Raw genomic sequence first — 26,220 nt, forward strand, 5'->3', positions numbered from 1 at the left:
TATAGAAGTAAATCTCATGGTATAACAGTGTATTCACATTCTATACAAGTATATTCCATGCAGTATAGATATAGAAGTAAAAACTCAGGGTATAACAGTGTATTCACATTTAATACAAGTATATTTGATGCTGTTTACATATAGAAGTAAAAACTCATAGGATAACAGTGCATTCACATTGAATACAAGTATATTTGATGCTGTTTACATATAGAAGTAAAAACACATGGTATAACAGTGTATTCACATTGAATACAAGTATATTTGATGCTGTTTACATATAGAAGTAAAAACTCATGGTATAACAGTGTATTCACATTGAATACAAGTATATTTGATGCTGTTTACATATAAAATTAAAAACTCATGGTATAACTGTGTATTCACATTGAATACAAGTATATTTAATGCAGTATACATATAGAAGTAAAAACTTATGGTATAACTGTGTATTCACATTGAATACAAGTATATTTGATGCTGTTTACATATAGAAGTAAAAACTCATGGTATAACAGTGTATTCACATTCAATACAAGTATATTCCATGCAGTTTAGATATAGAAGTAAAAACTCATGGTATACCAGTGTATTCACATTTAATACAACTATATTTGATGCTGTTTACATATAGAAGTAAAAACTCATGGTATAACAGTGTATTCACATTGAATACAAGTGTATTTGATGCTGTTTACATATAGAAGTAAAAACTCATGGTATAACAGTGTATTCACATTGAATACAAGTATATTTGATGCTGTTTACATATAGAAGTAAAAACTCATGGTATAACAGTGTATTCACATTGAATACAAGTATATTTAATGCTGTTTACATATACAATTAAAAACTCATGGTATAACTGTGTATTCACATTGAATACAAGTATATTTAATGCAGTATACATATAGAAGTAAAAACTTATGGTATAACTGTGTATTCACATTGAATACAAGTATATTTGATGCAGTATACATATAGAAGTAAAAACTAATGGTATAACAGTGTATTCACATTGAATACAAGTATATTTGATGCTGTTTACATATAGAAGTAAAAACTCATGGTATAGCAGTGTATTCACATTGAATACAAGTATATTCTATGCTGTTTACATATAGAAGTAAAAACTCATGGTATAACAGTGTATTCACATTGAATACAAGTATATTTGATCCTGTTTACATATAGAAGTAGAAACTCATGGTATAACAGCGTATTCACATTGAATACAAGTATATTTGATGCAGTATACATATAGAAGTAAAAACTCATGGTATAACAGTGTATTCACATTGAATACAAGTATATTTGATGCTGTTTACATATAGAAGTAAAAACTCATGGTATAACAGTGAATTCACATTGAATACAAGTATATTTGATGCAGTAGAAATATTAACTCACAATATAACAGTGAATTTACATTGAATACAAGTATATTTGAATCTGTTTACATGTAGAACTATAAACTCATAATATAACAGTGTATTCACATTGAATACAAGTATATTTGATTCTGTTTCCATGTAGAAGTATAAACTTATAATATAACAGTGTATTCACATTGAATGCAAGTATATTCCGTGCAGTTTACATATAGAAGTAAAAACTCATGGTATAACAGTGTATTCACATTGAATACAAGTATATTTGATGCTGTTTACATATAGAAGTAAAAACTCATGGTATAACAGTGTATTCACATTGAAAACAAGTATATTTGATGCTGTTTACATATAGAAGTAAATCTCATGGTATAACAGTGTATTCACATTCTATACAAGTATATTCCATGCAGTATAGATATAGAAGTAAAAACTCAGGGTATAACAGTGTATTCACATTTAATACAAGTATATTTGATGCTGTTTACATATAGAAGTAAAAACTCATGGTATAACAGTGTATTCACATTGAATACAAGTTTATTTGATGCTTTTTACATATAGAAGTAAAAACTCATGGTATAACAGTGTATTCACATTGAATACAAGTATATTTGATGCTGTTTACATATAGAAGTAAAAACTCATGGTATAACAGTGTATTCACATTGAATACAAGTATATTTGATGCTGTTTACATACAGAAGTAAAAATTCATGGTATAACAGTGCATTCACATTGAATACAAGTATATTCCATGCAGTTTACATATAGAAGTAAAAACTCATGGTATAACAGTCTATTCACATCGAATACAAGTATATTTGATGCTGTTTACATATAGAAGTAAAAACTCATGGTATGTGAAAGACCAGAATAGACGTAAATGCTAAGTATGGCGCGGCCAACGTTTATTGGGTTTACACGAGGTAGCAAATCAAAGGAAAAAACCGCAATTTTCTTGTCTCGTATCTTCGAGAGTCCTTTTTTACTACTGACTTCCCCCTCTCCCGTCTGCTAGCCACGTTGCCAGGTCTCCTGATTCCCAGATGCTGGTGCATCACAGTGGGGCCGGCCACCAACATCGTTATCCGCTCCTGTCACCTGAAATAAAACAAAGTTTAACAGCAGGGCGGAGAAGCGTGGAGCGGGTAGTTTGAACCGTCGCCTTCCGGATGACGCCGTCGTCGCCAGGATGAACGGCGGGGATGCTGCCGGTGAGCCACTCTCCTCGCTTAAGGTTTTCGTCCATTATAAGGACTTTATCACCAACACGCAACGGGCGAACGGACTTTTCCCATTTCTTACGCTCGATCAAGCTGGGCAGATATTCGCGCATCCAGCGCCGTCAGAATTGGTTTACGATAAACTGCGCCTGCTTCCATCGGCGCCTGGTAACTCCGTCGAAGGCCGGTTCGTCGTCTGGCACCCGATGCGGATGCGGTCCACCGATCAGGAAGTGATTTGGCGTGAGCGGCTCCGGCTCTGACGGATCTGTGTGGACATGAGTCAGCGGACGGCTGTTAAGAAGGGAGGTGACTTCAGCGAAGACGGTGCACAGCACTTCAACGTTGACGGAGCGAGACTCCAAGATGGCCCGCATTGCCACCCTACTGAATCCAATGAGACGCTCCCAGACGCCTCCTTCGTGCGCGCATGACGGTGCTGACTTCCGCCAGTCGATTCCTGCATCCACCATCTCTCCTACGACTCGGGTCGAGTTCAGATTAGCGATACCCTGCTCGAGCTCCTTTTGACCGGCGACGATATTGGTGCCGTTATCAGAGTAGATAACTTTAGGGCAGCCTCGATAGGAGATTAATCGGCGGAGGGCCATGATGAAAGAGTCCGCGTCCATTGAATCAAGCACTTCCAAGTGCACGGCACGGGATGCGAGGCATGTGACGAGTAGCCCGTACCTTTTCACAGTTTTCCTTCCGATGACGACGTGAAATGGCCCGAAACAGTCCAGACCAACGTTGGTGAAGACACGTACAAAGCCCTGCAGGCGCTCCTTAGGCAGGTTGGCCATGCGTGGGGGCTGTGGCATTGCGTGCTCTATCCTACACTTAATGCACTGGCGCAACGCTCGGCGGATGGTGCTGCGTCCCTGGGGAAGATAGAAGTCCTGTCGGACGACACTGAGCGTGTGCTCGATTCCGGCATGATGCAACTTGACATGACAATCCTCAACAATGAGCCTTGTAAGGTGATGATTGGAAGAGATGATGATGGGATGACGGGTTCGAGCAGGGAGCTCGGCGTGACGCAACCGGCCGTCAACCTTCATTAGTCCGTCGTGCGAGTCGATATACGGACAGAGGCGGCGCAGCGGCGATCCGTTGCTTATCTTTCCTTTATTAAGTAGGACCTTCCGCTCACCGGGGAACTCTTCGTCTTGCGAAACGTTTAAGCACAAGCGGAACGCTTCTGCAAGCTCATTCGCTGATAGCTCCTCCTTCTTTGCTGCGTCCGATCGTAATAACTGGGCAACCTCCCGCTTAAGGAGATGCAGTTGGTCGGCCTTCTTGATAAGCTTCGATATTTCATCAGCATGCGGGTGGCTTGGCGACGGCCCTGCCTGCAGTTGATTAACGCTGACCACCGGTGGTTCTTCTTTTTTCGAGGGTTCTTCTTCACTTGGCCGGACCGAAAGAGGTATGAATGGCTCCGGCGCGTAAGATGGATCACGCAGCCTTGGCGGGCCGGAATTCCATCGGCAGCTAATTCCGAAATCTTTAGGCACCGTGCTCCGCGTAGAGTCGTCTGCCGGGTTGTCAGCGCTAGGAACGAAGTGCCAGCTATCAACTTTGGAGTGTTGAAGGATGTATTCTCTCCTCTTGTTTACGAACGTAGGCTGTTTTGTCCCGCTGGAGTGCAGTTGATGGAGTACGATCTGGGAGTCACTGTGGTACTCAACATCAGCTATAGGGAGGCGCAGTTCCTTTTTGTTAATGAGCGACAGCTCCACGGCCAAAACGGCTGCTCTTAGTTCAAGACGTGGAACGGTAGTTGGTTTTAGCGGCGCCAAACGCCCTTTCGCCATAACAAAGTTTACCGCGACTTTTTGTTCGAATTGGCAGCGTAAGTATGCCACTGATGCATATGCGACTGATGATGCGTCGGCGTAAACCACCTGGCGGAGGCTTGTGCCATGGAGGGGGAAGCTGTGATCACGGAAACACCGAGGAATGCGAGGGAAAGACAGTTTGTGAAAGTGAGTGGTCCAATCATTCCACTTCACTAGAGTTTCCTCTGGTAGAGGGCTGTCCCACCCGCGGCGCGATCTGTCATCTAGCGAATTCTTGTGCGTTTTTGAAAGATTAGTTTAGCCCCTGTTATGACAGGTAAACACAGGCCGAGGGGGTCAAACACGAGTGAAATAGCTGATGATAGCTGTCGTTTTGTTGCCACAGAAGGTAACTGCCTCGTTCTTATTCAAAATGTATCCGTTGCGATATCCCATTCTAGTCCTAGTAGATACTCTATTTGCAACCCGTCAAGGTTGAGATCGATTATTTGGTGTGACCTGTGCTGCATCGGGATGGATTTAAGGACCTTGGCTGAAGATGATGCGAACGCGGTTAGGGTAAACCCGCCAGCTTCGAGAGATTTAGTAACCTGCCGTGCGAAATCCATTGCCTCCTCTTCCGTTTCGAAGGAGTCGATCATATTGTCGGAGTAAAAGTTATCCTTCATCTTTTCTGATACGATTGGGAATTCAAAGCATTTGTTCGCGGCGTGCTGTAACACAAACACAGCGGCTGACGATGAACAAATGGCACCGAATATCAGAGTTGTGAATTGGTACGTGTTAATTTGTGCGTCACTGCCGAATTTTCTGTACACGAAGCGTTGGAGTGACTGGTGATGTTTTGCGACACCGACGCGGTGATAGAAGGCGGTGATATCTGCAGACAATGCAACCCGAAATTGACGAGATCGTAGGAGTACGCCTACGAGGCTTGGTATAGAAGGTGGACCTCTCAAGAATAAGTCGTTGTAGGAAATTGAACGAAATCGGGCGGCTGCGTCGAAAACGACACGGGTCTTCCCAGGTTTGTTTGGATTGGTTACAAAGAAGTGTGGCAAATACCAAACCAAGCCTTTCGGCTCGTCGATGGCTGACCGGGCAACTGGCACGACTGTTCCTGATGAAATTAGTTTTTCGACGATTTGCTCGTAGCGACTTGCTAGTTCGCGCATAGAAGGCTCGGTAAGCCGACGCTCTAGACCGTGGAAGCGAGAAAGCGCCTGGTTTCTGTTGTTCGGTATTTCAGGGTGGTCTGTTCGTAGAGGCAAGTCAATCTGATAACCGCACATGGTAAATATTATTGACCGCTTCATGATGTCGAGCATTTGATTGTCTTCTTGCTGCTGCAAGCTGCGTGCCGCTGATATTCGCGCCGTAGGTTGTTGAAATGAGTGCGTTCGGTCCATCATACAAGGTAGCAGCGGGGGTATAGATTGCAAGTTTACTGTTCTCCTGGTAGTTGGTCCCGTCACGAGAGACTTTGGTATTCTTCCGACTACAGCTAGCCCAAAACGTGTGCGGTAGACAGTAGGCCCATCTTCTCCAGCAAGCGGTTCTAACATTTGAAGAGTTTGATGCGCGGCTGCGACGTCCATTCCCAACAGGATCTCGACGCTAGACGAGTCTATGGCTGGTAAATCGAGCTGTGCTAAATGCGACCATCGATGTTTAATTGCGGGCCAGTTGATTTTTCTATGAGATAAATTAATTTTCGGGACGACGAATGCGTCCTCCAGCTCGAATGAACAGGCTTTGTCGAGTGAATGCAGGCTGAATGAGACCACGTCGGTTAAAATTTCGACTGAACTGCTGAATGAGCCGAACCGAATTACTGCCGGACTCCCTTTCAAATCCAGAAAACTGGCCAAAGGTCGCGTGATTAAAGTGGCTTCGCTACCAGGATCTAACACGGCGAACGTTGACTTTACTGCACCTTTCACTTCAATGACAACTGGAACAATTGCGAGAAGCACCGGCTTGATAGAGTTTAGCGGGGACTTGACCATTAGAATTTTGGGTCCTGAGCTTACAGGGAACTGCCTTTCTGCTCCATGCAGAAGCTTGTGGTGTGCAGCGCCACAGTCTGTACAACTTGCATTTTGCCTTCTACATTTCGACGCGTAGTGTCCTTTTATCAAGCACTTGAAGCAGCGATTGTTCTGGGCACAAAGGACGGCACGAGCGTTAACCGTCATTCTGGCGAAAGTATTGCATTCTTCCAGGCGATGCGCCGATTTGTCATTGCATGCCGGGCACTCGACGGCTGTTTGTCTCAGCAAGGATTCAGCGTAGTTATTCATAATAGTTGGGCCACCACGCACACCGTAATTACTGCTTCCGCTGGTTTGACGGTTGGCATTGGTTAGGTTGCTAGGTGGTTTGTTGCTACCACTGGAGCCGCCTGCTGTGGAAATCTTGGCACCGCGAAGTTCTTCCGCTCCCATTATGGTATCGATCCATACGTCAAAATCTTTAAGAGTTGGTATTCTCCGCAGGAGATAAGCGTGCTTGCTCCAGTCTGCCTGCAAATAGTTAGGTAGCTTGGTGTGGAGGGTCCCGACCACTGACATGAACATACAGATGTGTTCACTGCTTACACTGGACACCGCATCATGAACGGCTGTCGCCATTTTGAATAAACCGTCGAAGTCTCCAGCCCTGAACGATGGTAGTTGTTGGAGATGTGTGTCGTGCGCCTTGATGATAAGACCAGGGTCCCCGTATTTAGCTTCGAGGAGGTTCCAGGCGCACTCGAAAGTGTCGGAGTTAGCAAAAACGTGCGCGACGCGCTTCTGGATGTGCTCTAGCATGCTCTCCTGAAGCGCCAGGAGCTTCCATGACTCGGGCATATTAGTATCTCTTAAGGTGGCGCTGATGCCATGTGTGAATTTTGTCCAGCTGCGCGGATCACCATCGAATTTGGCTACCTGCAGCTTAGGCCATCCGTGTGACGGCACGTACGTAGACGGGCCGGCGATTGGTTTGGTGGTGCATGTTTGCTGTGTGGCGGACTTCTGTGTTGGTGTGGACGAGTGCTGCGGCTCGCCGGGTCGGACAAATTCACCCATTAAGTGAGATTGCCTTTGTATTTCTAGCATTATATCCTCTCGCTCTCTGTCGTATTTTAGCTGGAGGTCCCTTTGTTCGCGCTCTCGCTGCAACTCTTGCTTCTTCAGCTGGAATTCTAAATTGATTTTTCGCCGTTTTGCTGACTCGTATTCATCTCGTTCAGGGTTGGTTGGACCAAAAAAGCTCTTCGAGCATTCTGCTCCAATGTCGTCATTCTCTTGTGCGCCTTGCTGGTCATGAACACGCTTGCCGTTACCCGGCGGCTGTTGTTCTTCGGTTTGCAGCGCCTGCGTAATTGGAGCGACGTTTGGTGTGATAGCTTGCGTAGTGATTGACCCAGAAGATAGCCGACGATCTAAGTTTTCAATAGTCCAAGAAACAGATGGGCGACGGATTTGCTGGTTTCGCGCTGATTCCGCGACTGCGGCCAGACAGCCATCGTGCAAGCTGCGAATATTTTCAATGTAGACATCTGCGGCGTGTAGCTCTTGGTCGTCTAGGTCCGTTATTTCAACGTAACGGTTGTGGACGGCGACCATTCGGTCATAGGCGGAATGTAAAGCCGCTACAGCGTCATCATGCGATGGTGTTAAGCAGACGGGTGTGTGCCCTTTTTGCAGTTGTACGCAGTGAAAACACCTCCTGAGGGTCGACTAGGAGTTCATAGTCTGCCATTTTGGTACGCTGGATGCTACGCACTTGGCTAGGTATTGCTCTTTAGCGCTTGATGTAGAAAGACGTGTCGTTGAGTTCGACGGTTAGTGATAACTCCAATTTAATTGAAGTGCGTTCGCTTCGAAAGGTTGCTATGCAGGTACAGCCCTCAACTTGGCGTAATTGCCAAGAGCTCGTTCCCGTGATTGCAATGCGATACGGTGCTTGGTTTGTTCAGTGATTTGAACAAGGGGTGACAAATCGCGAAATCTTGGGGACAGTGTAACTGTTTACAAAATTTCGGTTCGTGTTCAAACTTCGAGAATGAGTGTTCGCGTTCGTAGTCCGAGTAATGGTGACCTCCACCGCTGGTTCGAGTGTTCGTTATGAAGTTCGACGTTTAGATTCGTACTGGTTTGATTCTATTGAGAGACGTGGGAGCATGGTTAATCAGAATTTACAATTCATATCAAAATCTAAATTAGCCGAGTTCGAAATGTTGTCTGAGTCCGAAATCTACTTCGGGTTCGATAGTGTTTGAGTACGAAATCTCAAGTAATATTCGTTTGTCAAAAAAAGAGAGAGAAAAAAAAAATAAAATAATGCTATCGGCAATAAGAGGAGGGAGAGAAGTAACAAAAAATGGCTGCCGCAGAAAGAAAAAGAAAAAACAAAAGGGGGGCAGGAAAAAAAAAAAAAAAAACGCATGGCGTTGATGGCCGTTCGACTATCACAGCTTTATCGAATGGCTGACAAATTTGTGTTCGATGTCCGTAAATTAAGAATAAACTTTTTGTTACCTAAGGGCAAGGCACTTTCACCATCGATGGGGCCTGTCAAAACGCCGTACACGCGTAACAGGGCGGCACGTGAACCAAACGAATCACGAGACGTTGAGTGGGGCTGGTGTAGCGGATTATGACCTTAATTGTTCGTCAATGGGTTTCGGCACCATGTGAAAGACCAGAATAGACGTAAATGCTAAGTATAGCGCGGCCAACGTTTATTGGGTTTACACGAGGTGACAAATCAAAGGAAAAAAACCGCAATTTTCTTGTCTCGTATCTACGAGAGTCCTTTTTTTACTACTGACTTCCCCCTCTCCCGTCTGCTAGCCACGTTGCCAGGTCTCCTGATTCCGAGATGCTGGTGCATCACATGGTATAACAGTGTATTCACATTGCATACAAGTATATTTGATGCTGTTTACATATAGAAGTAGAAACTCATGGTATAACAGTGCATTCACATTGAATACAAGTATATTTGATGCTGTTTACATATAGAAGTAAAAACTCATGGTATAACAGTGTATTCACATTGAATACAAGTATATTTGATGCTGTTTACATATAGAAGTAAAAACTCATGGTATAACAGTGTATTCACATTGAATACAAGTATATTTGATGCTGTTTACATATACAATTAAAAACTCATGGTATAACTGTGTATTCACATTGAATACAAGTATATTTGATGCAGTATACATATAGAAGTAAAAACTTATGGTATAACAGTGTATTCACATTGAATTCAAGTATATTCCATGCAGTTTACATATAGAAGTAAAAACTCATGGTATCACAGTGTTTTCACATTGAATACAAGTATATTTGATGCTGTTTACATATAGAAGTAAAAACTCATGGTTTAACTGTGTATTCACATTGAATACAAGTATATTTGATGCTGTTTACATATAGAAGTAAAAACTCATGGTACAACAGTGTATTCACATTGAATACAAGTATATTTGATGCTGTTTACATATAGAAGTAAAAACTCATGGTATAACAGTGTATTCACATTGAATACAAGTATATTTGATGTTGTTTACATATAGAACTAAAAACTCATGGTATAACAGTGAATTCACATTGAATACAAGTATATTTGATTCTGTTTACATGTAGAACTATAAACTCATAATATAACAGTGTATTCACATTGAATACAGGTATATTTGATTCTGTTTACATGTAGAAGTATAAACTCATAATATAACAGTGTATTAACATTGAATACAAGTATATTTGATCCTGTTTACATATAGAAGTTAAAACTCATGGTATCACAGTGTATTCACATTGAATACAAGTATATTTGATTCTGTTTACATGTAGAAGTATAAACTCATGGTATCACAGTGTATTCACATTGAATACAAGTATATTTGATTCTATTTACATTTAGAAGTATAAACTTAAATATCACAGTGTATTCACATTGAATACAAGTATATTTGATTCTTTTTACATGTAGAAGTATAAACTCATAATATAACAGTGTATTCACATTAAATACATGTATATTTGATCCTGTTTACATATAGAAGTTAAAACTCATGGTATCACAGTGTTTTCACATTGAATACAAGTATATTTGATGCTGTTTACATATAGAAGTAAAAACTCATGGTTTAACTGTGTATTCACATTGAATACAAGTATATTTGATGCTGTTTACATATAGAAGTAAAAACTCATGGTACAACAGTGTATTCACATTGAATACAAGTATATTTGATGCTGTTTACATATAGAAGTAAAAACTCATGGTATAACAGTGTATTCACATTGAATACAAGTATATTTGATGCTGTTTACATATAGAAGTAAAAACTCATGGTATAACAGTGTATTCACATTGAATACAAGTATATTTGATGCAGTTTACATATAGATGTAAAAACTCATGGTATAACAGTGTATTCACATTGAATACAAGTATATTCCATGCAGTTTACATATAGAAGTAAAAACTCATGGTATAACAGTGTATTCACATTGAATACAAGTATATTTCATGCTGTTTACATATAGAAGTAAAAACTCATGGTATAACAGTGTATTCACATTGAATACAAGTATATTTGATGCTGTTTACATATAGAAGTAAAAACTCATGGTATAACAGTGTATTCACATTGAATACAAGTATATTTGATGCAGTATACATATAGAAGTAAAAACTCATGGTATAACAGTGTATTCACATTTAATACAAGTATATTCGATGCAGTATACATATAGAAGTAACAACTCATGGTATAACAGTGTATTCACATTGAATACAAGTATATTTCATGCAGTTTACATATAGAAGTAAAAACTCATGGTATAACAGTGTATTCACATTGAATACAAGTATATTCCATGCAGTTTACATATAGAAGTAAAAACTCATGGTATAACAGTGTATTCACATTGAATACAAGTATATTTGATCCTGTTTACCAATAGAAGTAAATACTCATGGTATAACAGTGTATTCACATTGAATACAAGTATATTTGATGCAGTATACATATAGAAGTAACAACTCATGGTATAACAGTGTATTCACATTGAATACAATTATATTTCATGCAGTTTACATATAAAAGTAAAAACTCATGGTATAACAGTGTATTCACATTGAATACAAGTATATTCCATGCAGTTTACATATAGAAGTAAAAACTCATGGTATAACAGTGTATTCACATTGAATACAAGTATATTTGATGCTGTTTACATATAGAAATAAAAACTCATGGTATAACAGTGTATTCACATTGAATACAAGTATATTTGATGCATTAGAAATATTAACTCACAATATAACAGTGTATTCACATTGAATACAAGTATATTTGATGCTGTTTACATAAAGAAGTAAAAACTCATGGTATAACAGTGTATTCACATTGAATACAAGTATATTCCATGCAGTTTACATATAGAAGTAAAAACTCATGGTATAACAGTGTATTCACATTGAATACAAGTATATTTGATGCTGTTTATATATAGAAGTAAAAACTCATGGTATAACAGTTTATTCACATTTAATACAAGTATATTTGATGCAGTAGAAATATTAACTCATAATATAACAGTGTATTACATTGAATACAAGTATATTTGATTCTGTTTACATGTAGAAGTATAAACTCATAATATAACAGTGTATTCACATTGAATACAAGTATATTTGATTCTGTTTACATGTAGAAGTATAAACTCATGGTATCACAGTGTATTCACATTGAATACAAGTATATTTGTTTCTGTTTACATTTAGAAGTATAAACTCATGGTATCACAGTGTATTCACTGTGAATACAAGTATATTTGATTCTTTTTACATGTAGAAGTATAAACTCATAATATAACAGTGTATTCACATTAAATACAAGTATATTTCATGCAGTTTACATATAGAAGTAAAAACTCATGGTATAACAGTGTATTCACATTGAATACAAGTATATTCCATGCAGTTTACATATAGAAGTAAAAACTCATGGTATAACAGTGTATTCACATTGAATACAAGTATATTTGATGCTGTTTACATATAGAAATAAAAACTTATGGTATAACAGTGTATTTACATTGAATACAAGTATATTTGGTGCAGTAGAAATATTAACTCATAATATAACATTGTATTCACATTGAATACAAGTATATTTGATTCTGTTTACATGTAGAAGTATAAACTCATAATATAATAGTGTAATCACATTGAATACAAGTATATTTGATTCTGTTTACATGTAGAAGTATAAACTCATGGTATCACAGTGTTTTCACATTGAATAAAAGTTTATTTGATTCAGTTTACATGTGGAAGTATAAACTCATGGTATCACAGTGCATTCACATTGAATACAAGTATATTTGATTCTGTTTACATGTAGAAGTATAAACTCATAATATAACAGTGTATTCACATTGAATACAAGTATATTTGATTCTGTTTACATATAGAAATATTAACTTATAATATAACAGTGTATTCACATTGAATACAAGTATATTTGATTCTGTTTACATGTAGAATTATAAACTCCTAATATAAAAGTGTATTCACATTGAATACAAGTATATTTGATTCTGTTTACATGTAGAAGTATAAGTTATACCATGAATTTTTACTTCTATATGTAAACTGCATGGAATATACTTGTATTCAATGTGAATACAATGTTATACCATGAGTTTTTACTTCTATATGTAAACAGCATCAAATATACTTGTATTCAATGTGAATACACTGTTATACCATGAGTTTTTACTTCTATATGTAAACAGCATCAAATATACTTGTATTCAATGTGAATACACTGTTATACTATGAGTTTTTACTTCTATATGTAAACTGTATGGAATATACTTTTATTAAAAGTGAATACACTGTTATACCATAAGTTTTTACTTCTTTATGTATACTGCATCAAATATACTTGTATTTGATGTGAATACACTGTTATCCTATGAGTTTTTACTTCAATATGTAAACAGCATCAAATATGCTTGTATTCAATGTGAATACACTGTTATACCATGACTTTTTACTTCTATATGTATACTGCATCAAATATACTTGTATTCAATGTGAATACACTATTATACCATGAGTTTTTACTTCTATATGTATACTGCATCAAATATACTTGTATTCAATGTGAATACACTGTTATACCATGAGTTTTTACTTCTATATGTAAACAGCATCAAATATACTTGTATTCAATGTGAATACACTGTTATATTATGAGTTTATACTTCTACATGTAAACAGAATCAAATATACTTGTATTCAATGTGAATACACTGTTATACCATGAGTTTATACTTCTATATGTAAACAGGATCAAATATACTTGTATTCAAAGTGAATACACTGTTATAATATGAGTTTATACTTCTACATGTAAAAAGAATCAAATATACTTGTATTCAATGTGAATACACTGTGATACCATGAGTTTATACTTCTAAATGTAAATAGAATCAAATATACTTGTATTCAATGTGAATACACTGTGATACCATGAGTCTTAACTTCTATATGTAAACAGGATCAAATATACTTGTATTCAATGTTAATACACTGTTATATTATGAGTTTATACTTCTACATGTAAACAGAATCAAATATACTTGTATTCAATGTGAATACACTGTTATATTATGAGTTTATAGTTCTACATGTAAACAGAATCAAATATACTTGTATTGAATGTGAATACACTGTTATATTGTGAGTTGATATTTCTACTGCATCAAATATACTTGTATTCAATGTGAATTCACTGTTATACCATGAGTTTTTACTTCTATATGTAAACAGCATCAAATATACTTGTATTCAATTTGAATACACTGTTATACCATGAGTTTTTACTTCTATATGTAAACAGCATCAAATATACTTGTATTCAATGAGAATAGACTGTTATACCATGAGTTTTTACTTCTATATGTAAACTGCATGGAATATACTTGTATTCAATGTGAATACACTGTTATACCACGAGTTTTTACTTCTGTATGTAAACAGCATCAAATATACTTGTATTCAATGTGAATACACTGTTATACCATGAGTTTTTACTTCTATATGTGAACAGCATCAAATATACTTGTATTCAATGTGAATACACTGTTATACCATGAGTTTTTACTTCTATATGTAAACAGCATCAAATACACTTGTATTCAATGTGAATACACTGTTATACCATGACTTTTTACTTCTATATGTAAACAGCATCAAATATACTTGTATTAAATGTGAATACACTGTTATACCATGAGTTTTTACTTCTATATGTAAACAGCATCAAATATACTTGTAATGAATGTGAATACACTGTTATACCATGAGTTTTTACTTCTATATGTAAACAGTATCAAATATACTTGTATTCAATGTGAATACACTGTTATATTATGAGTTTATACTTCTACATGTAAACAGAATCAAATATACTTGTATTCAATGTGAATACACTGTTATACCATGAGTTTATACTTCTATATGTAAACAGGATCAAATATACTTGTATTCAAAGTGAATACACTGTTATAATATGAGTTTATACTTCTACATGTAAAAAGAATCAAATATACTTGTATTCAATGTGAATACACTGTGATACCATGAGTTTATACTTCCAAATGTAAATAGAATCAAATATACTTGTATTCCATGTGAATACACTGTGATACCATGAGTTTATACTTCTACATGTAAACAGAATCAAAGATACTTGTATTCAATGTGAATACACTGTGATACCATGAGTTTTAACTTCTATATGTAAACAGCATCAAATATACTTGTATTCAATGTGAATACACTGTTATACCATGAGTTTTTACTTCTATATGTAAACAGCATCAAATATACTTGTATTCAATGTGAATACACTGTTATACCATGAGTTTTTACTTCTATATGTATACTGCATCAAATATACTTGTATTCAATGTGAATACAGTGTTATACCATGAGTTTTTACTTCTATATGTAAACTGCATGGAATATACTTGTATTCAATGTGAATACACTGTTATACCATGAGTTTTTACTTCTATATGTAAACTGCATGGAATATACTTGTATTCAATGTGAATACACTGTTATACCATGAGTTTTTACTTCTATATGTAAACAGCATCAAATATACTTGTATTCAATGTGAATACACTGTTATACCATGATTTTTTACTTCTATATGTAAACTGCATGGAATATACTTCTATTCAATATGAATACACTGTTATACCATGAGTTTTTACTTCTATATGTAAACAGCATCAAATATACTTGTATTAAATGTAAATACACTGTTATACCATGAGTTTTTACTTCTATATGTATACTGCATGGAATATACTTGTATTCAATATGAATACACTGTTATACCATGAGGTTTTACTTCTATATGTAAACAGCATCAAATATACTTGTATTAAATGTGAATACACTGTTATACCATGAGTTTTTACTTCTATATGTATACTGCATCAAATATACTTGTATTCAATGTGAATACACTGTTATACCATGAGTTTTTACTTCTATATGTAAACAGCATCAAATACACTTGTATTCAATGTGAATACACTGTTATACCATGAGTTTTTACTTCTATATGTAAACAGCATCAAATATACTTGTATTCAATATGAATACACTGTTATACCATGAGTTTTTACTTCTATATGTAAACAGCATCAAATATACTTGTATTCAATGTGAATACACTGTTATACCATGAGTTTTTACTTCTATATCTAAACTGCATGGAATATACTTGTATTCAATGTGAATACACTGTTATACCGTGATTTTTTACTTCTATATGTAAACTGCATGGAATATACTTGTATTCAATGTGAATACACTGTTATACCATGAGTTTTTACTTCTATATGTAAACAGCATCAAATATACTTGTATTTTTTGTGAATACACTGTTATACCTTGAGTTTTTACTTCTATATGTAAACAGCATCAAATATACTTGTATTCAATGTGAGTACACTGTTATACCATGAGTTTTTACTTCTATATGTAAACAGCATCAAATACACTTGTATTCAATGTGAATACACTGTTATACCATGAGTTTTTACTTCTATATGTAAACAGCATCAAATATACTTGTATTCAATATGAATACACTGTTATACCATGAGTTTTTACTTCTATATGTAAACAGCGTCAAATATACTTGTATTCAATGTGAATACACTGTTATACCATGAGTTTTTACTTCTATATCTAAACTGCATGGAATATACTTGTATTCAATGTGAATACACTGTTATACCATGAGTTTTTACTTCTATATGTATACTGCATCAAATATACTTGTATTCAATGTGAATACACTGTTATACCATGAGTTTTTACTTCTATATGTAAACTGCATGGAATATACTTGTATTCATTGTGAATACACTGTTATACCATGAGTTTTTACTTCTATATGTAAACTGCATGGAATATACTTGTATTCAATGTGAATACACTGTTATACCATGAGTTTTTACTTCTATATGTAAACAGCATCAAATATACTTGTATTCAATGTGAATACACTGTTATACCATGAGTTTTTACTTCTATATGTATACTGCATCAAATATACTTGTGTTCAATGTGAATACACTGTTATACCATAAGTTTTTACTTCTATATGTAAACAGCATCGAATATACTTGTATTCAATGTGAATACACTGTTATACCATGAGTTTTTACTTCTATATGTAAACTGCATGGAATATACTTGTATTCAATGTGAATACACTGTTATACCATGAGTTTTTACTTCTATATGTAAACAGCATCAAATATACTTGTATTCAATGTTAATTCACTGTTATACTGTTGTATGAAATCCAATTCAAGCGTGCCCAACTATGGTTTCCAAACCATAGAGTTGCTGAACCCCTTTCCTATTCTCTTTTCCATAATGTCGTCTGCCTCTTTAGATCCATTAGTACTCCTCTTTCTAATTCTCTTTAGTTCTCAAGAGGGTAAGAACTCAAGTCTTTTGTTCAGCTAGATATATGTGTGGAAGTTATCAGGAAATATATTGTGTTATGTTGAAACCAATTGTGTGTGTTCTAATCCGTTAGCATAATTATAACAACAGGTTATGGGCCCAGGAACACGTTGCTGCCTGGTAACTAACAATGGCCGAACACGAGATCCAAGACAACCAACCTTTGCGGGCAGTAGCCCGTTTGCCGAAATTCGACGGCTCCAACCACCGAGAGTGGAACTTCGAAATCGACCTAGTCTTTCAACATCATGAATTAAAAGACCTAGTCTCGGGAACCGAACTACGTCCAGAAGAGGTAAAACATTTCAAATTCCTCTCCCGTTGTGCTGGGCCTTTTTTTTTTCCCTGAACTGTTCTACCAACGTGGCTCATTACTTAAATCACCACTGAGAATAACAAGCCCGATGTAAAGGGGGATTTTTTTTTACTAAACATTGTTGCTTAAATCAGATCCTATGATATTCTCAGAATTAGACTCTTGATCTATTTAATTAAAAAAAAAACTCAAAAACTAGTGACGTTCTGGGCATGAATACTGTCATTTTTCGAGAATCTATATGAGAGGCTGGAACATTCATACTATTTACACACTATGTCGTATGCTCATGTTACTTCAACAAAATGCCACATTCCTTAACAATGTCACTCTACAGTTAAACTGAGAGAAACTTTATCAGCCTTAACGCTGCATACAATTGATTTTTTGCTCTACAGTTGAGACTGAGAGCAACTTTATCAGCCTTAACGCTGTAAACATTCAAATTTTTCTTTTCTGTACAGTTGAGACTGAGAGAAACTATCAGCCTTAACGCTGTGTAAATTTGATGTTTTTTTCTCTACAGCTAAGACTGAGAGAAACTTTATCAGCCTTAACGCTGTGTACATCTGATTTTATTACTGTACAGTTGAGATTTAGAGAAACACATTCTACTATAATGTTGTCCATATCTCCTGTTTATCCTTATCTTTCCTTTTATAGGAACGAAACGAAGCTGGTGAACTGCTAAATGATGCAGCCATAAGACTTTGGACAAGGAAGAACATAACGGCCCTTAACTTCATCTTTGCCTCAATAACAAAGAAAATGAAGGAGAATTTGTACACCCCAGGTCTTAATGCAGCACAAATATGGACAAAGTTGAACCTGCAGTACCAACTTCAAACTGAAGAACAGTTGCATCTTCTATGGCAACAATACTATGATTTCAAACATACAGCTGGTATGCTAATTTTTTTTTTAAACATAATGATGCAAAAGTTTACATCACCCTGCTTCACTCAACAGGTGATGACATGAGGACCATGATACAAAAACTCTCGAACATCGCTGACCAACTGAGAGAAAGGGAACAGGCTCTCCCTGAAGTCCAACTTATCTCAAAGGCCCTAGCCACACTTCCAGAATCCTTCCGGGTTGTCAGATCCGTTTGGACCAGTGTTCCAGCAGCTGACCGAACCCTTGATCATTTACTTCAACGACTCATCACTGAGGAAAGTGTGCTCAAGTCCTATCAAAAGGCAGAACATCCGGAAGAAACTGCGTTCGCTGCAAGTGGAAATCCGAAAAGAAAGTTCAACCATGGTCGTGGCAGCCACTCTGGCTATGGAAAAGAATATTATCATGGACCCACAGAAGGTCATGTAGACAAACGACCACGATGCGGTACCTGCAACAGCCCACACCACGAAGAGAAAAACTGTTTCAAGAAACACGGCTACCCCCCGAATTGGTTTAACACAAAAAGCAGAGGAAGAGGCAGAGGAAGGGGGAACCCACCCAACTCATCAAATGCCTTGCTATCCCTCTCCAAACTTGATCCCAGAAGCATACTCACTTTCCTCGTTGACTCATGGGCCTCCAAGCACATTAGTGATCAAAGAAGCTTCTTCTCAACCTTCAGACCTATGAATGCAGGCACTTGGTCCGTAAAAGGTAACACCTTTTTTTTTCTTATCAAGTTTTTTTTTCAAAACAAATTTTTTTTTTCTTTTTTTTTCCCTGGCCTTCCAGGCATTGGAGATTCTGAGTTGGATGCTCTAGGGATCGGAAACATTGAAGTTTTGGTTGAAGTAGACAAAGTAACGACTTCTAAGACACTGACAGAGGTTCTCTATGTGCCTGGACTTGGCTCAAACCTTTTCTCGGTTGGAGCAGCAACTGCCAACGGCCTAGTAGCAACATTTGATGACAACAAGGTAATAATCTCTTATGCCGCTTTCTTAATTAAATTACACAAAGCATCAATTTTTTGTTTTTCTCTCTCTCTCTCTTAACGTACTCTTCAAGAGAAATGGAGAGACTGTCCTCACTGGGGAGAAACAAAATGAAACCCTTTTTCAGCTTCACATGAAACCCGACATCCAGTCAATCCAGAGTGACACAAGCCAAACATGCACTCTCGTCGCACTTGGCGCAAACCTTCGGGCATCAATGACCACTTGGCATCAGCGCCTAGGTCATCTCGGCTACCAGACTCTCTTGAAAATGGTTAAGGAGGACCAAACGATTGGCTTAAACATCAACGGTGAATGTAATGTCCCAGCATCCCTCTGCTCCAACTGCGAGTTGTGAAAATTCTCAAAGCTACCTCTGAAAACAGGCAGACACAGAGCATCCAGAATTGGCGAATTGACACATTCAGACGTCTGGGGACCCATCTCCACCACCAGTCTTGGAGGCGCCCGTTACTTCGTCACCTTCAAGGACGACTTTAGCGGATATATCACCATCCACTTCATGAAAAAAAAAACGAAGTGCCCGCACTAATCCGTCTCTACCACGCCATGCTCCTGAATGAAACTGGCTACTACATGCTTACGCTTCGATCGGACAACGGCAAAGGAGAGTACGTCAACAAAGAAAATGCTGAGTGGTTCTCTCAACAAGGAATCCGCCATGAAACCAGCGCACCTCACACGCCAGAGCAAAACGGCTCCGCCGAACGCCTCAACCGGACGCTACTAGAATCTGTTCGTTGCATGATTATTGAGAGTGGTATGCCAGCTTTTCTTTGGGCAGAGGCCACATCCTACACAGCATACATAAAAAACCGAGTCCTCTCAAGGACTGGTCAACTAACTCCTTACGAATATTGGAATGAAAGAAAACCCGACATGACAAACTTTCGAATCTTTGGATCGAAAGCATTCGTTAGAAATCCACTCATCTCATCAAAACTGGAACCTCGCAGCCAAGAAGGATTTTTTGTTGGACTTTGCCCCACTCAAAATGCATCCCGAATTTACATCCCATCAAAAAGGAAGATTGTCATAAGCAAAGACATCAAAGTTGACGAGACAATTCTTTATCGAGATCATGTGGCCAAGGACACACTACCCTCAATGGTAACAACAATAATATTTAAAAAAAAAAAAAAAAAAAAATTCATTCTTTATTCTTTCTCTCCTATCAAGAATCAACTCCAAGTCGTTACGGACAATGAAAATTCAATAGAGGCAAGTGACACTTCTGTTCCGACTTTCGATGAAACTCCTGAAGGAGACAGAGCTCCTCCTGCCACCATGGCAAATCAAGAAGAAGAAGCTCTCGTCAACACCTCAGTACCAACCACCAACATCATAAACAATGAGGAAACCGCCCAAATTGACGACACCATCCAGGAAGCCGTAATCCAAATCAACAACCAAAACGATGTAGGAGTAAGCCCTACCCACGTCTCTCCTCTAGCTTCAAATGATGTCCCTCAAGAGAACAACTCTAACCTTCGCAGATCAACTCGCATACAAGCAAGAAAAATGCAATCGATCGCTAAACAAGTAACTCTCCATGACATATCAGACAACCGTGAATATGGAAAAACGATGTCAAAACCAATGGAACCTAGTAGCTATCAAGAAGCCATCTCCTGTCCGGAAGCTAAACTATGGATCCAAGCAATACAAGAAGAATATGAATCACTCATTAGAAACAACACATGGGCAATATGCCAACTGCCTTCTGGCCGGAAAGCAATCGAAGGCAAATGGATACTGAAACACAAACCCGGGTTCAAAACAACTGCACCACGATACAAGGCTCGGTTCGTCATTAAAGGTTTTTCTCAAGTACATGGTGTTGACTACAACGAAACCTACGCCCCAGTAGCCAAGACCTACTCCTTCCGGATGGTTATGGCAATCGCAGCTGCAAGAGACCTGGAAATAATCCAACTAGACGTCAAAACCGCCTTCCTCTATGGGACACTAGAAGAAGAAGTCTATATGCACCAACCTGAAGGCTTTGTCCTTCCCGGACGAGAAGAAGAAGTGTCTCATTAATGTCGTCTCATTAAAAGCATATACGGACTGAAACAAGCTTCTCGTGTATGGAACGTCAAATTCAACAAGTTCATCATATCTTTCGGCCTTAAAAGATCCCAATGTGACTCATGCATCTATTACCGCCATCTCCGCCAGGGGGAGATAGATGAGGAAATAACCTTCTTTATTCTTTACGTAGACGACGGTCTGATCCTGAGCAACGTCAATCAAGTTCTACTGGACATGGTGGAATTCCTTGGCAAGTAATTTGAAATACGTTCACTACCTGCAGACAGATTCATCGGCGTCGACATTGACCGCAACCGCAATCAACGAGCCATTCATCTTTCCCAGCCAGATTACGTCAAAACCATCCTACAAAGATTCGACATGGCAAACTGTCACTGCGTCGCTGTCCCAGCCGATCCATGCGTCAAAATGTCACCAGCCATGTGTCCCCGAACGGAAGAAGAAAAGACAATGATGGCCAAAATTCCCTTCATGGAAGGAATCGGCTCACTGATGCACCTAGCCAATCTGACACGACCTGACCTCGCCTATGCCATCGGCCAAGTATCACGTTTCTCTCAAAATCCTGGACCGGAACACTGGAAAGGGCTAAAAAGGATCCTGGCTTACCTGCGAAAAACTATCAATCATGGCATTCTATATAGCGGTGGAAGCAACGAACTTCACGGGTATGTTGACGCAGACTACGCTGGAGATCTCGAAAACCGACGATCAACATCCGGAGCCGTATTTATACTCAATGGTGGTCCCATTTCATGGCACAGCCGTCGCCAAACCTGTGTAGCCTTGTCTACCACAGAGTCAGAATTCATTGCAGCAGCTGACGGGACAAAAGAAGCTATATGGTTGAAGCGCTTGTACTCAGAGTTGGGTGGCCCGGACGTTGCCATGCCACTGCGATGCGACAATCAAGGCGCCATTGCCTTGATTCACAACCCAATGTTCCATCAGCGCACCAAGCACATGGATGTGCGCTTCTTCTTCGTGCGCGACGCTCAACAGGAAGGAAAAATAGACATCAACTACATCGAAACCGAATCCCAACTCGCTGACATCTTTACAAAGGCCCTACCGGTCCCAAGATTCGAAATACTGCGTCAGAACCTGAACATTCGGGAGTTCATGAACTAAACAATCTAATACAAGGGACGCTCACGTTTTTTTTTGGACACGCAACGAAATGTTACTCTTGAAATTCAATGTTTACTTTGAGCACGCTCGACTTGAGGGACGTGTTGTATGAAATCCAACTCAAGCGTGCCCAACTATGGTTGCCAAACCATAGAGTTGTTGAACCCCTTTCCTATCCTCTTTTCCATAATGTCGTCTGCCTCTTTAGATCCATTAGTACTCCTCTTTCTAATTCTCTTTAGTTCTCAAGAGGGTAAGAACTCAAGTCTTTTGTTCAGCTAGATATATGTGTGGAAGTTATCAGGAAATATATTGTGTCATGTTGAAACCAATTGTGTGTGTTCTAATCCGTTAGCATAATTATAACAACATATACCATGAGTTTTTACTTCTATATGTATACTGCATCAAATATACTTGTATTCAATGTGAATACACTGTTATACCATGAGTTTTTACTTCTATATGTAAACTGCATGGAATATACTTGTATTCAATGTGAATACACTGTTATACCATGAGTTTTTACTTCTATATGTAAACAGCATCAAATATACTTGTATTCTTTGTGAATACACTGTTATACCATGAGTTTTTACTTCTATATGTAAACAGCATCAAATATACTTGTATTCAATGTGAATACACTGTTATACCATGAGTTTTTACTTCTATATCTAAACTGCATGGAATACACTTGTATTCAATGTAAATACACTGTTATACCATGAGTTTTTACTTCTATATGTAAACAGCATCAAATATACTTGTATTTAATGTGAATACACTGTTATACCATGAGTTTTTACTTCTATATGTATACTGCATCAAATATACTTGTATTCAATGTGAATACACTGTTATACCATGAGTTTTTACTTCTATATGTATACAGCATCAAATATACTTGTATTCAATGTGAATACACTGTTATACCATGAGTTTTTACTTCTATATGTAAACTGCATGGAATATACTTGTATTCAATGTGAATACACTGTTATACCATGAGTTTTTACTTCAATATGTAAACTGCATGAAATATACTTGTATTCAATGTGAATACACTGTTATACCATGAGTTTTTACTTCTATATGTAAACTGCATCAAATATACTTGTATTCAATGTGAATACACTGTTATACCATGAGTTTTTACTTCTATATGTAAACAGCATCAAATATACTTGTATTCAATGTGAATACACTGTTATACCATGAGTTTTTACTTCTATATGTAAACACCATCAAATATACTTGTATTCAATGTGAATACACTGTTATACCATGAGTTTTTACTTCTATATGTAAACAGCATCAAATATACTTGTATTCAATGTGAATACACTGTTATACCATGAGTGTTTACTTCTATATGTAAACAGCATCAAATATACTTGTATTCAATGTGAATACACTATTATACCATGAGTTTTTACTTCTATATGTAAAAAGCATCAAATATACTTGTATTCAATGTGAATACACTGTTATACCATGAGTTTTTACTTCTATATGTAAACAGCATCAAATATACTTGTATTCAATGTGAATACACTGTTATACCATGAGTTTTTACTTCTATATGTAAACAGCATCAAATACACTTGTATTCAATGTGAATACACTGTTATACCATGAGTTTTTACTTCTATATGTAAACAGCATCAAATATACTTGTATTCAATGTGAATACACTGTTATACCATGAGTTTTTACTTCTATATCTAAACTGCATGGAATATACTTGTATTCAATGTGAATACACTGTTATACCATGAGTTTTTACTTCTATATGTAAACTGCATGAAATATACTTGTATTCAATGTGAATACACTGTTATACCATGAGTTTTTACTTCTATATGTAAACTGCATCAAATATACTTGTATTCAATGTGAATACACTGTTATACCATGAGTTTTTACTTCTATATGTAAACAGCATCAAATATACTTGTATTCAATGTGAATACACTGTTATACCATGAGTTTTTACTTCTATATGTAAACAGCATCAAATATACTTGTATTCAATGTGAATACACTGTTATACCATGAGTTTTTACTTCTATATGTAAACAGCATCAAATATACTTGTATTCAATGTGAATACACTGTTATACCATGAGTTTTTAGTTCTATATGTAAACACCATTAAATATACTTGTATTCAATGTAAATACACTGTTATACCATGATTTTTTACTTCTATATGTAAACAGCATCAAATATACTTGTATTTTTTGTGAATACACTCTTATACCAAGAGTTTTTACTTCTATATGTAAACAGCATCAAATATACTTGTATTCAATGTGAATACACTATTATACCATGAGTTTTTACTTCTATATGTAAACAGCATCAAATATACTTGTATTCAATGTGAATACACTGTTATACCATGAGTTTTTACTTCTATATATAAACAGCATCAAATATACTTGTATTCAATGTGAATACACTGTTATACCATGAGTTTTTACTTCTATATGTAAACGGCATCATATATACTTGTATTCAATGTGAATACACTGTTATACCATGAGTTTTTACTTCTATATGTAAACAGCATCAAATATACTTGTATTCAATGTGAATACACTGTTATACCATGAGTTTTTACTTCTATATGTAAACAGCATCAAATATACTTGTATTCAATGTGAATACACTGTTATACCATGAGTTTTTACTTTCTATATGTAAACAGCATCAAATATACTTGTATTCAATGTGAATACACTGTTATACCATGAGTTTTTACTTCTATATGTAAACTGCATGGAAATATACTTGTATTCAATGTGAATACACTGTTATACCATGAGTTTTTACTTCTATATGTAAACAGCATCAAATATACTTGTATTCAATGTGAATACACTGTTATACCATGAGTTTTTACTTCTATATGTAAACTGCATCAAATATACTTGTATTCAATGTGAATACACTGTTATACCATGAGTTTTTACTTCTATATGTAAACTGCATCAAATATACTTGTATTCAATGTGAATACACTGTTATACCATGAGTTTTTACTTCTATATGTAAACTGCATGGAATATACTTGTATTCAATGTGAATACACTGTTATACCATGAGTTTTTACTTCAATATGTAAACTGCATGAAATATACTTGTATTCAATGTGAATACACTGTTATACCATGAGTTTTTACTTCTATATGTAAACTGCATCAAATATACTTGTATTCAATGTGAATACACTGTTATACCATGAGTTTTTACTTCTATATGTAAACAGCATCAAATATACTTGTA

The 26,220-nt window shown here is 36.9% G+C and overlaps 3 protein-coding genes across 3 annotated transcripts; 2 read left to right on the forward strand and 1 right to left on the reverse strand.

Moving 5' to 3' along the window:
- Nucleotides 1–4,829: 4,829 nt before the first annotated feature.
- On the reverse strand, nucleotides 4,830–8,033 carry LOC116927559. Its single transcript, XM_045180048.1, has one exon. The coding sequence runs from the start codon at nucleotides 8,031–8,033 to the stop codon at nucleotides 4,830–4,832; it is 3,204 nt and encodes a 1,067-aa protein (XP_045035983.1).
- A 9,602-nt stretch (nucleotides 8,034–17,635) lies between these two features.
- LOC123476969 lies at nucleotides 17,636–18,956 on the forward strand. The gene is made up of 3 exons (XM_045180049.1): nucleotides 17,636–17,800; nucleotides 18,485–18,725; nucleotides 18,889–18,956. The coding sequence occupies exons 1-3, from the start codon at nucleotides 17,636–17,638 to the stop codon at nucleotides 18,954–18,956; spliced, it is 474 nt and encodes a 157-aa protein (XP_045035984.1).
- A 3,199-nt stretch (nucleotides 18,957–22,155) lies between these two features.
- LOC123476970 (secreted RxLR effector protein 161-like) lies at nucleotides 22,156–22,926 on the forward strand. The gene has a single exon (XM_045180050.1). The coding sequence runs from the start codon at nucleotides 22,156–22,158 to the stop codon at nucleotides 22,924–22,926; it is 771 nt and encodes a 256-aa protein (XP_045035985.1).
- Nucleotides 22,927–26,220: the final 3,294 nt, after the last annotated feature.

This window comes from Daphnia magna, linkage group LG10 (assembly GCF_020631705.1).
Source record: "Daphnia magna isolate NIES linkage group LG10, ASM2063170v1.1, whole genome shotgun sequence".
In the NCBI taxonomy this organism is placed as follows: domain Eukaryota; kingdom Metazoa; phylum Arthropoda; class Branchiopoda; order Diplostraca; family Daphniidae; genus Daphnia; species Daphnia magna.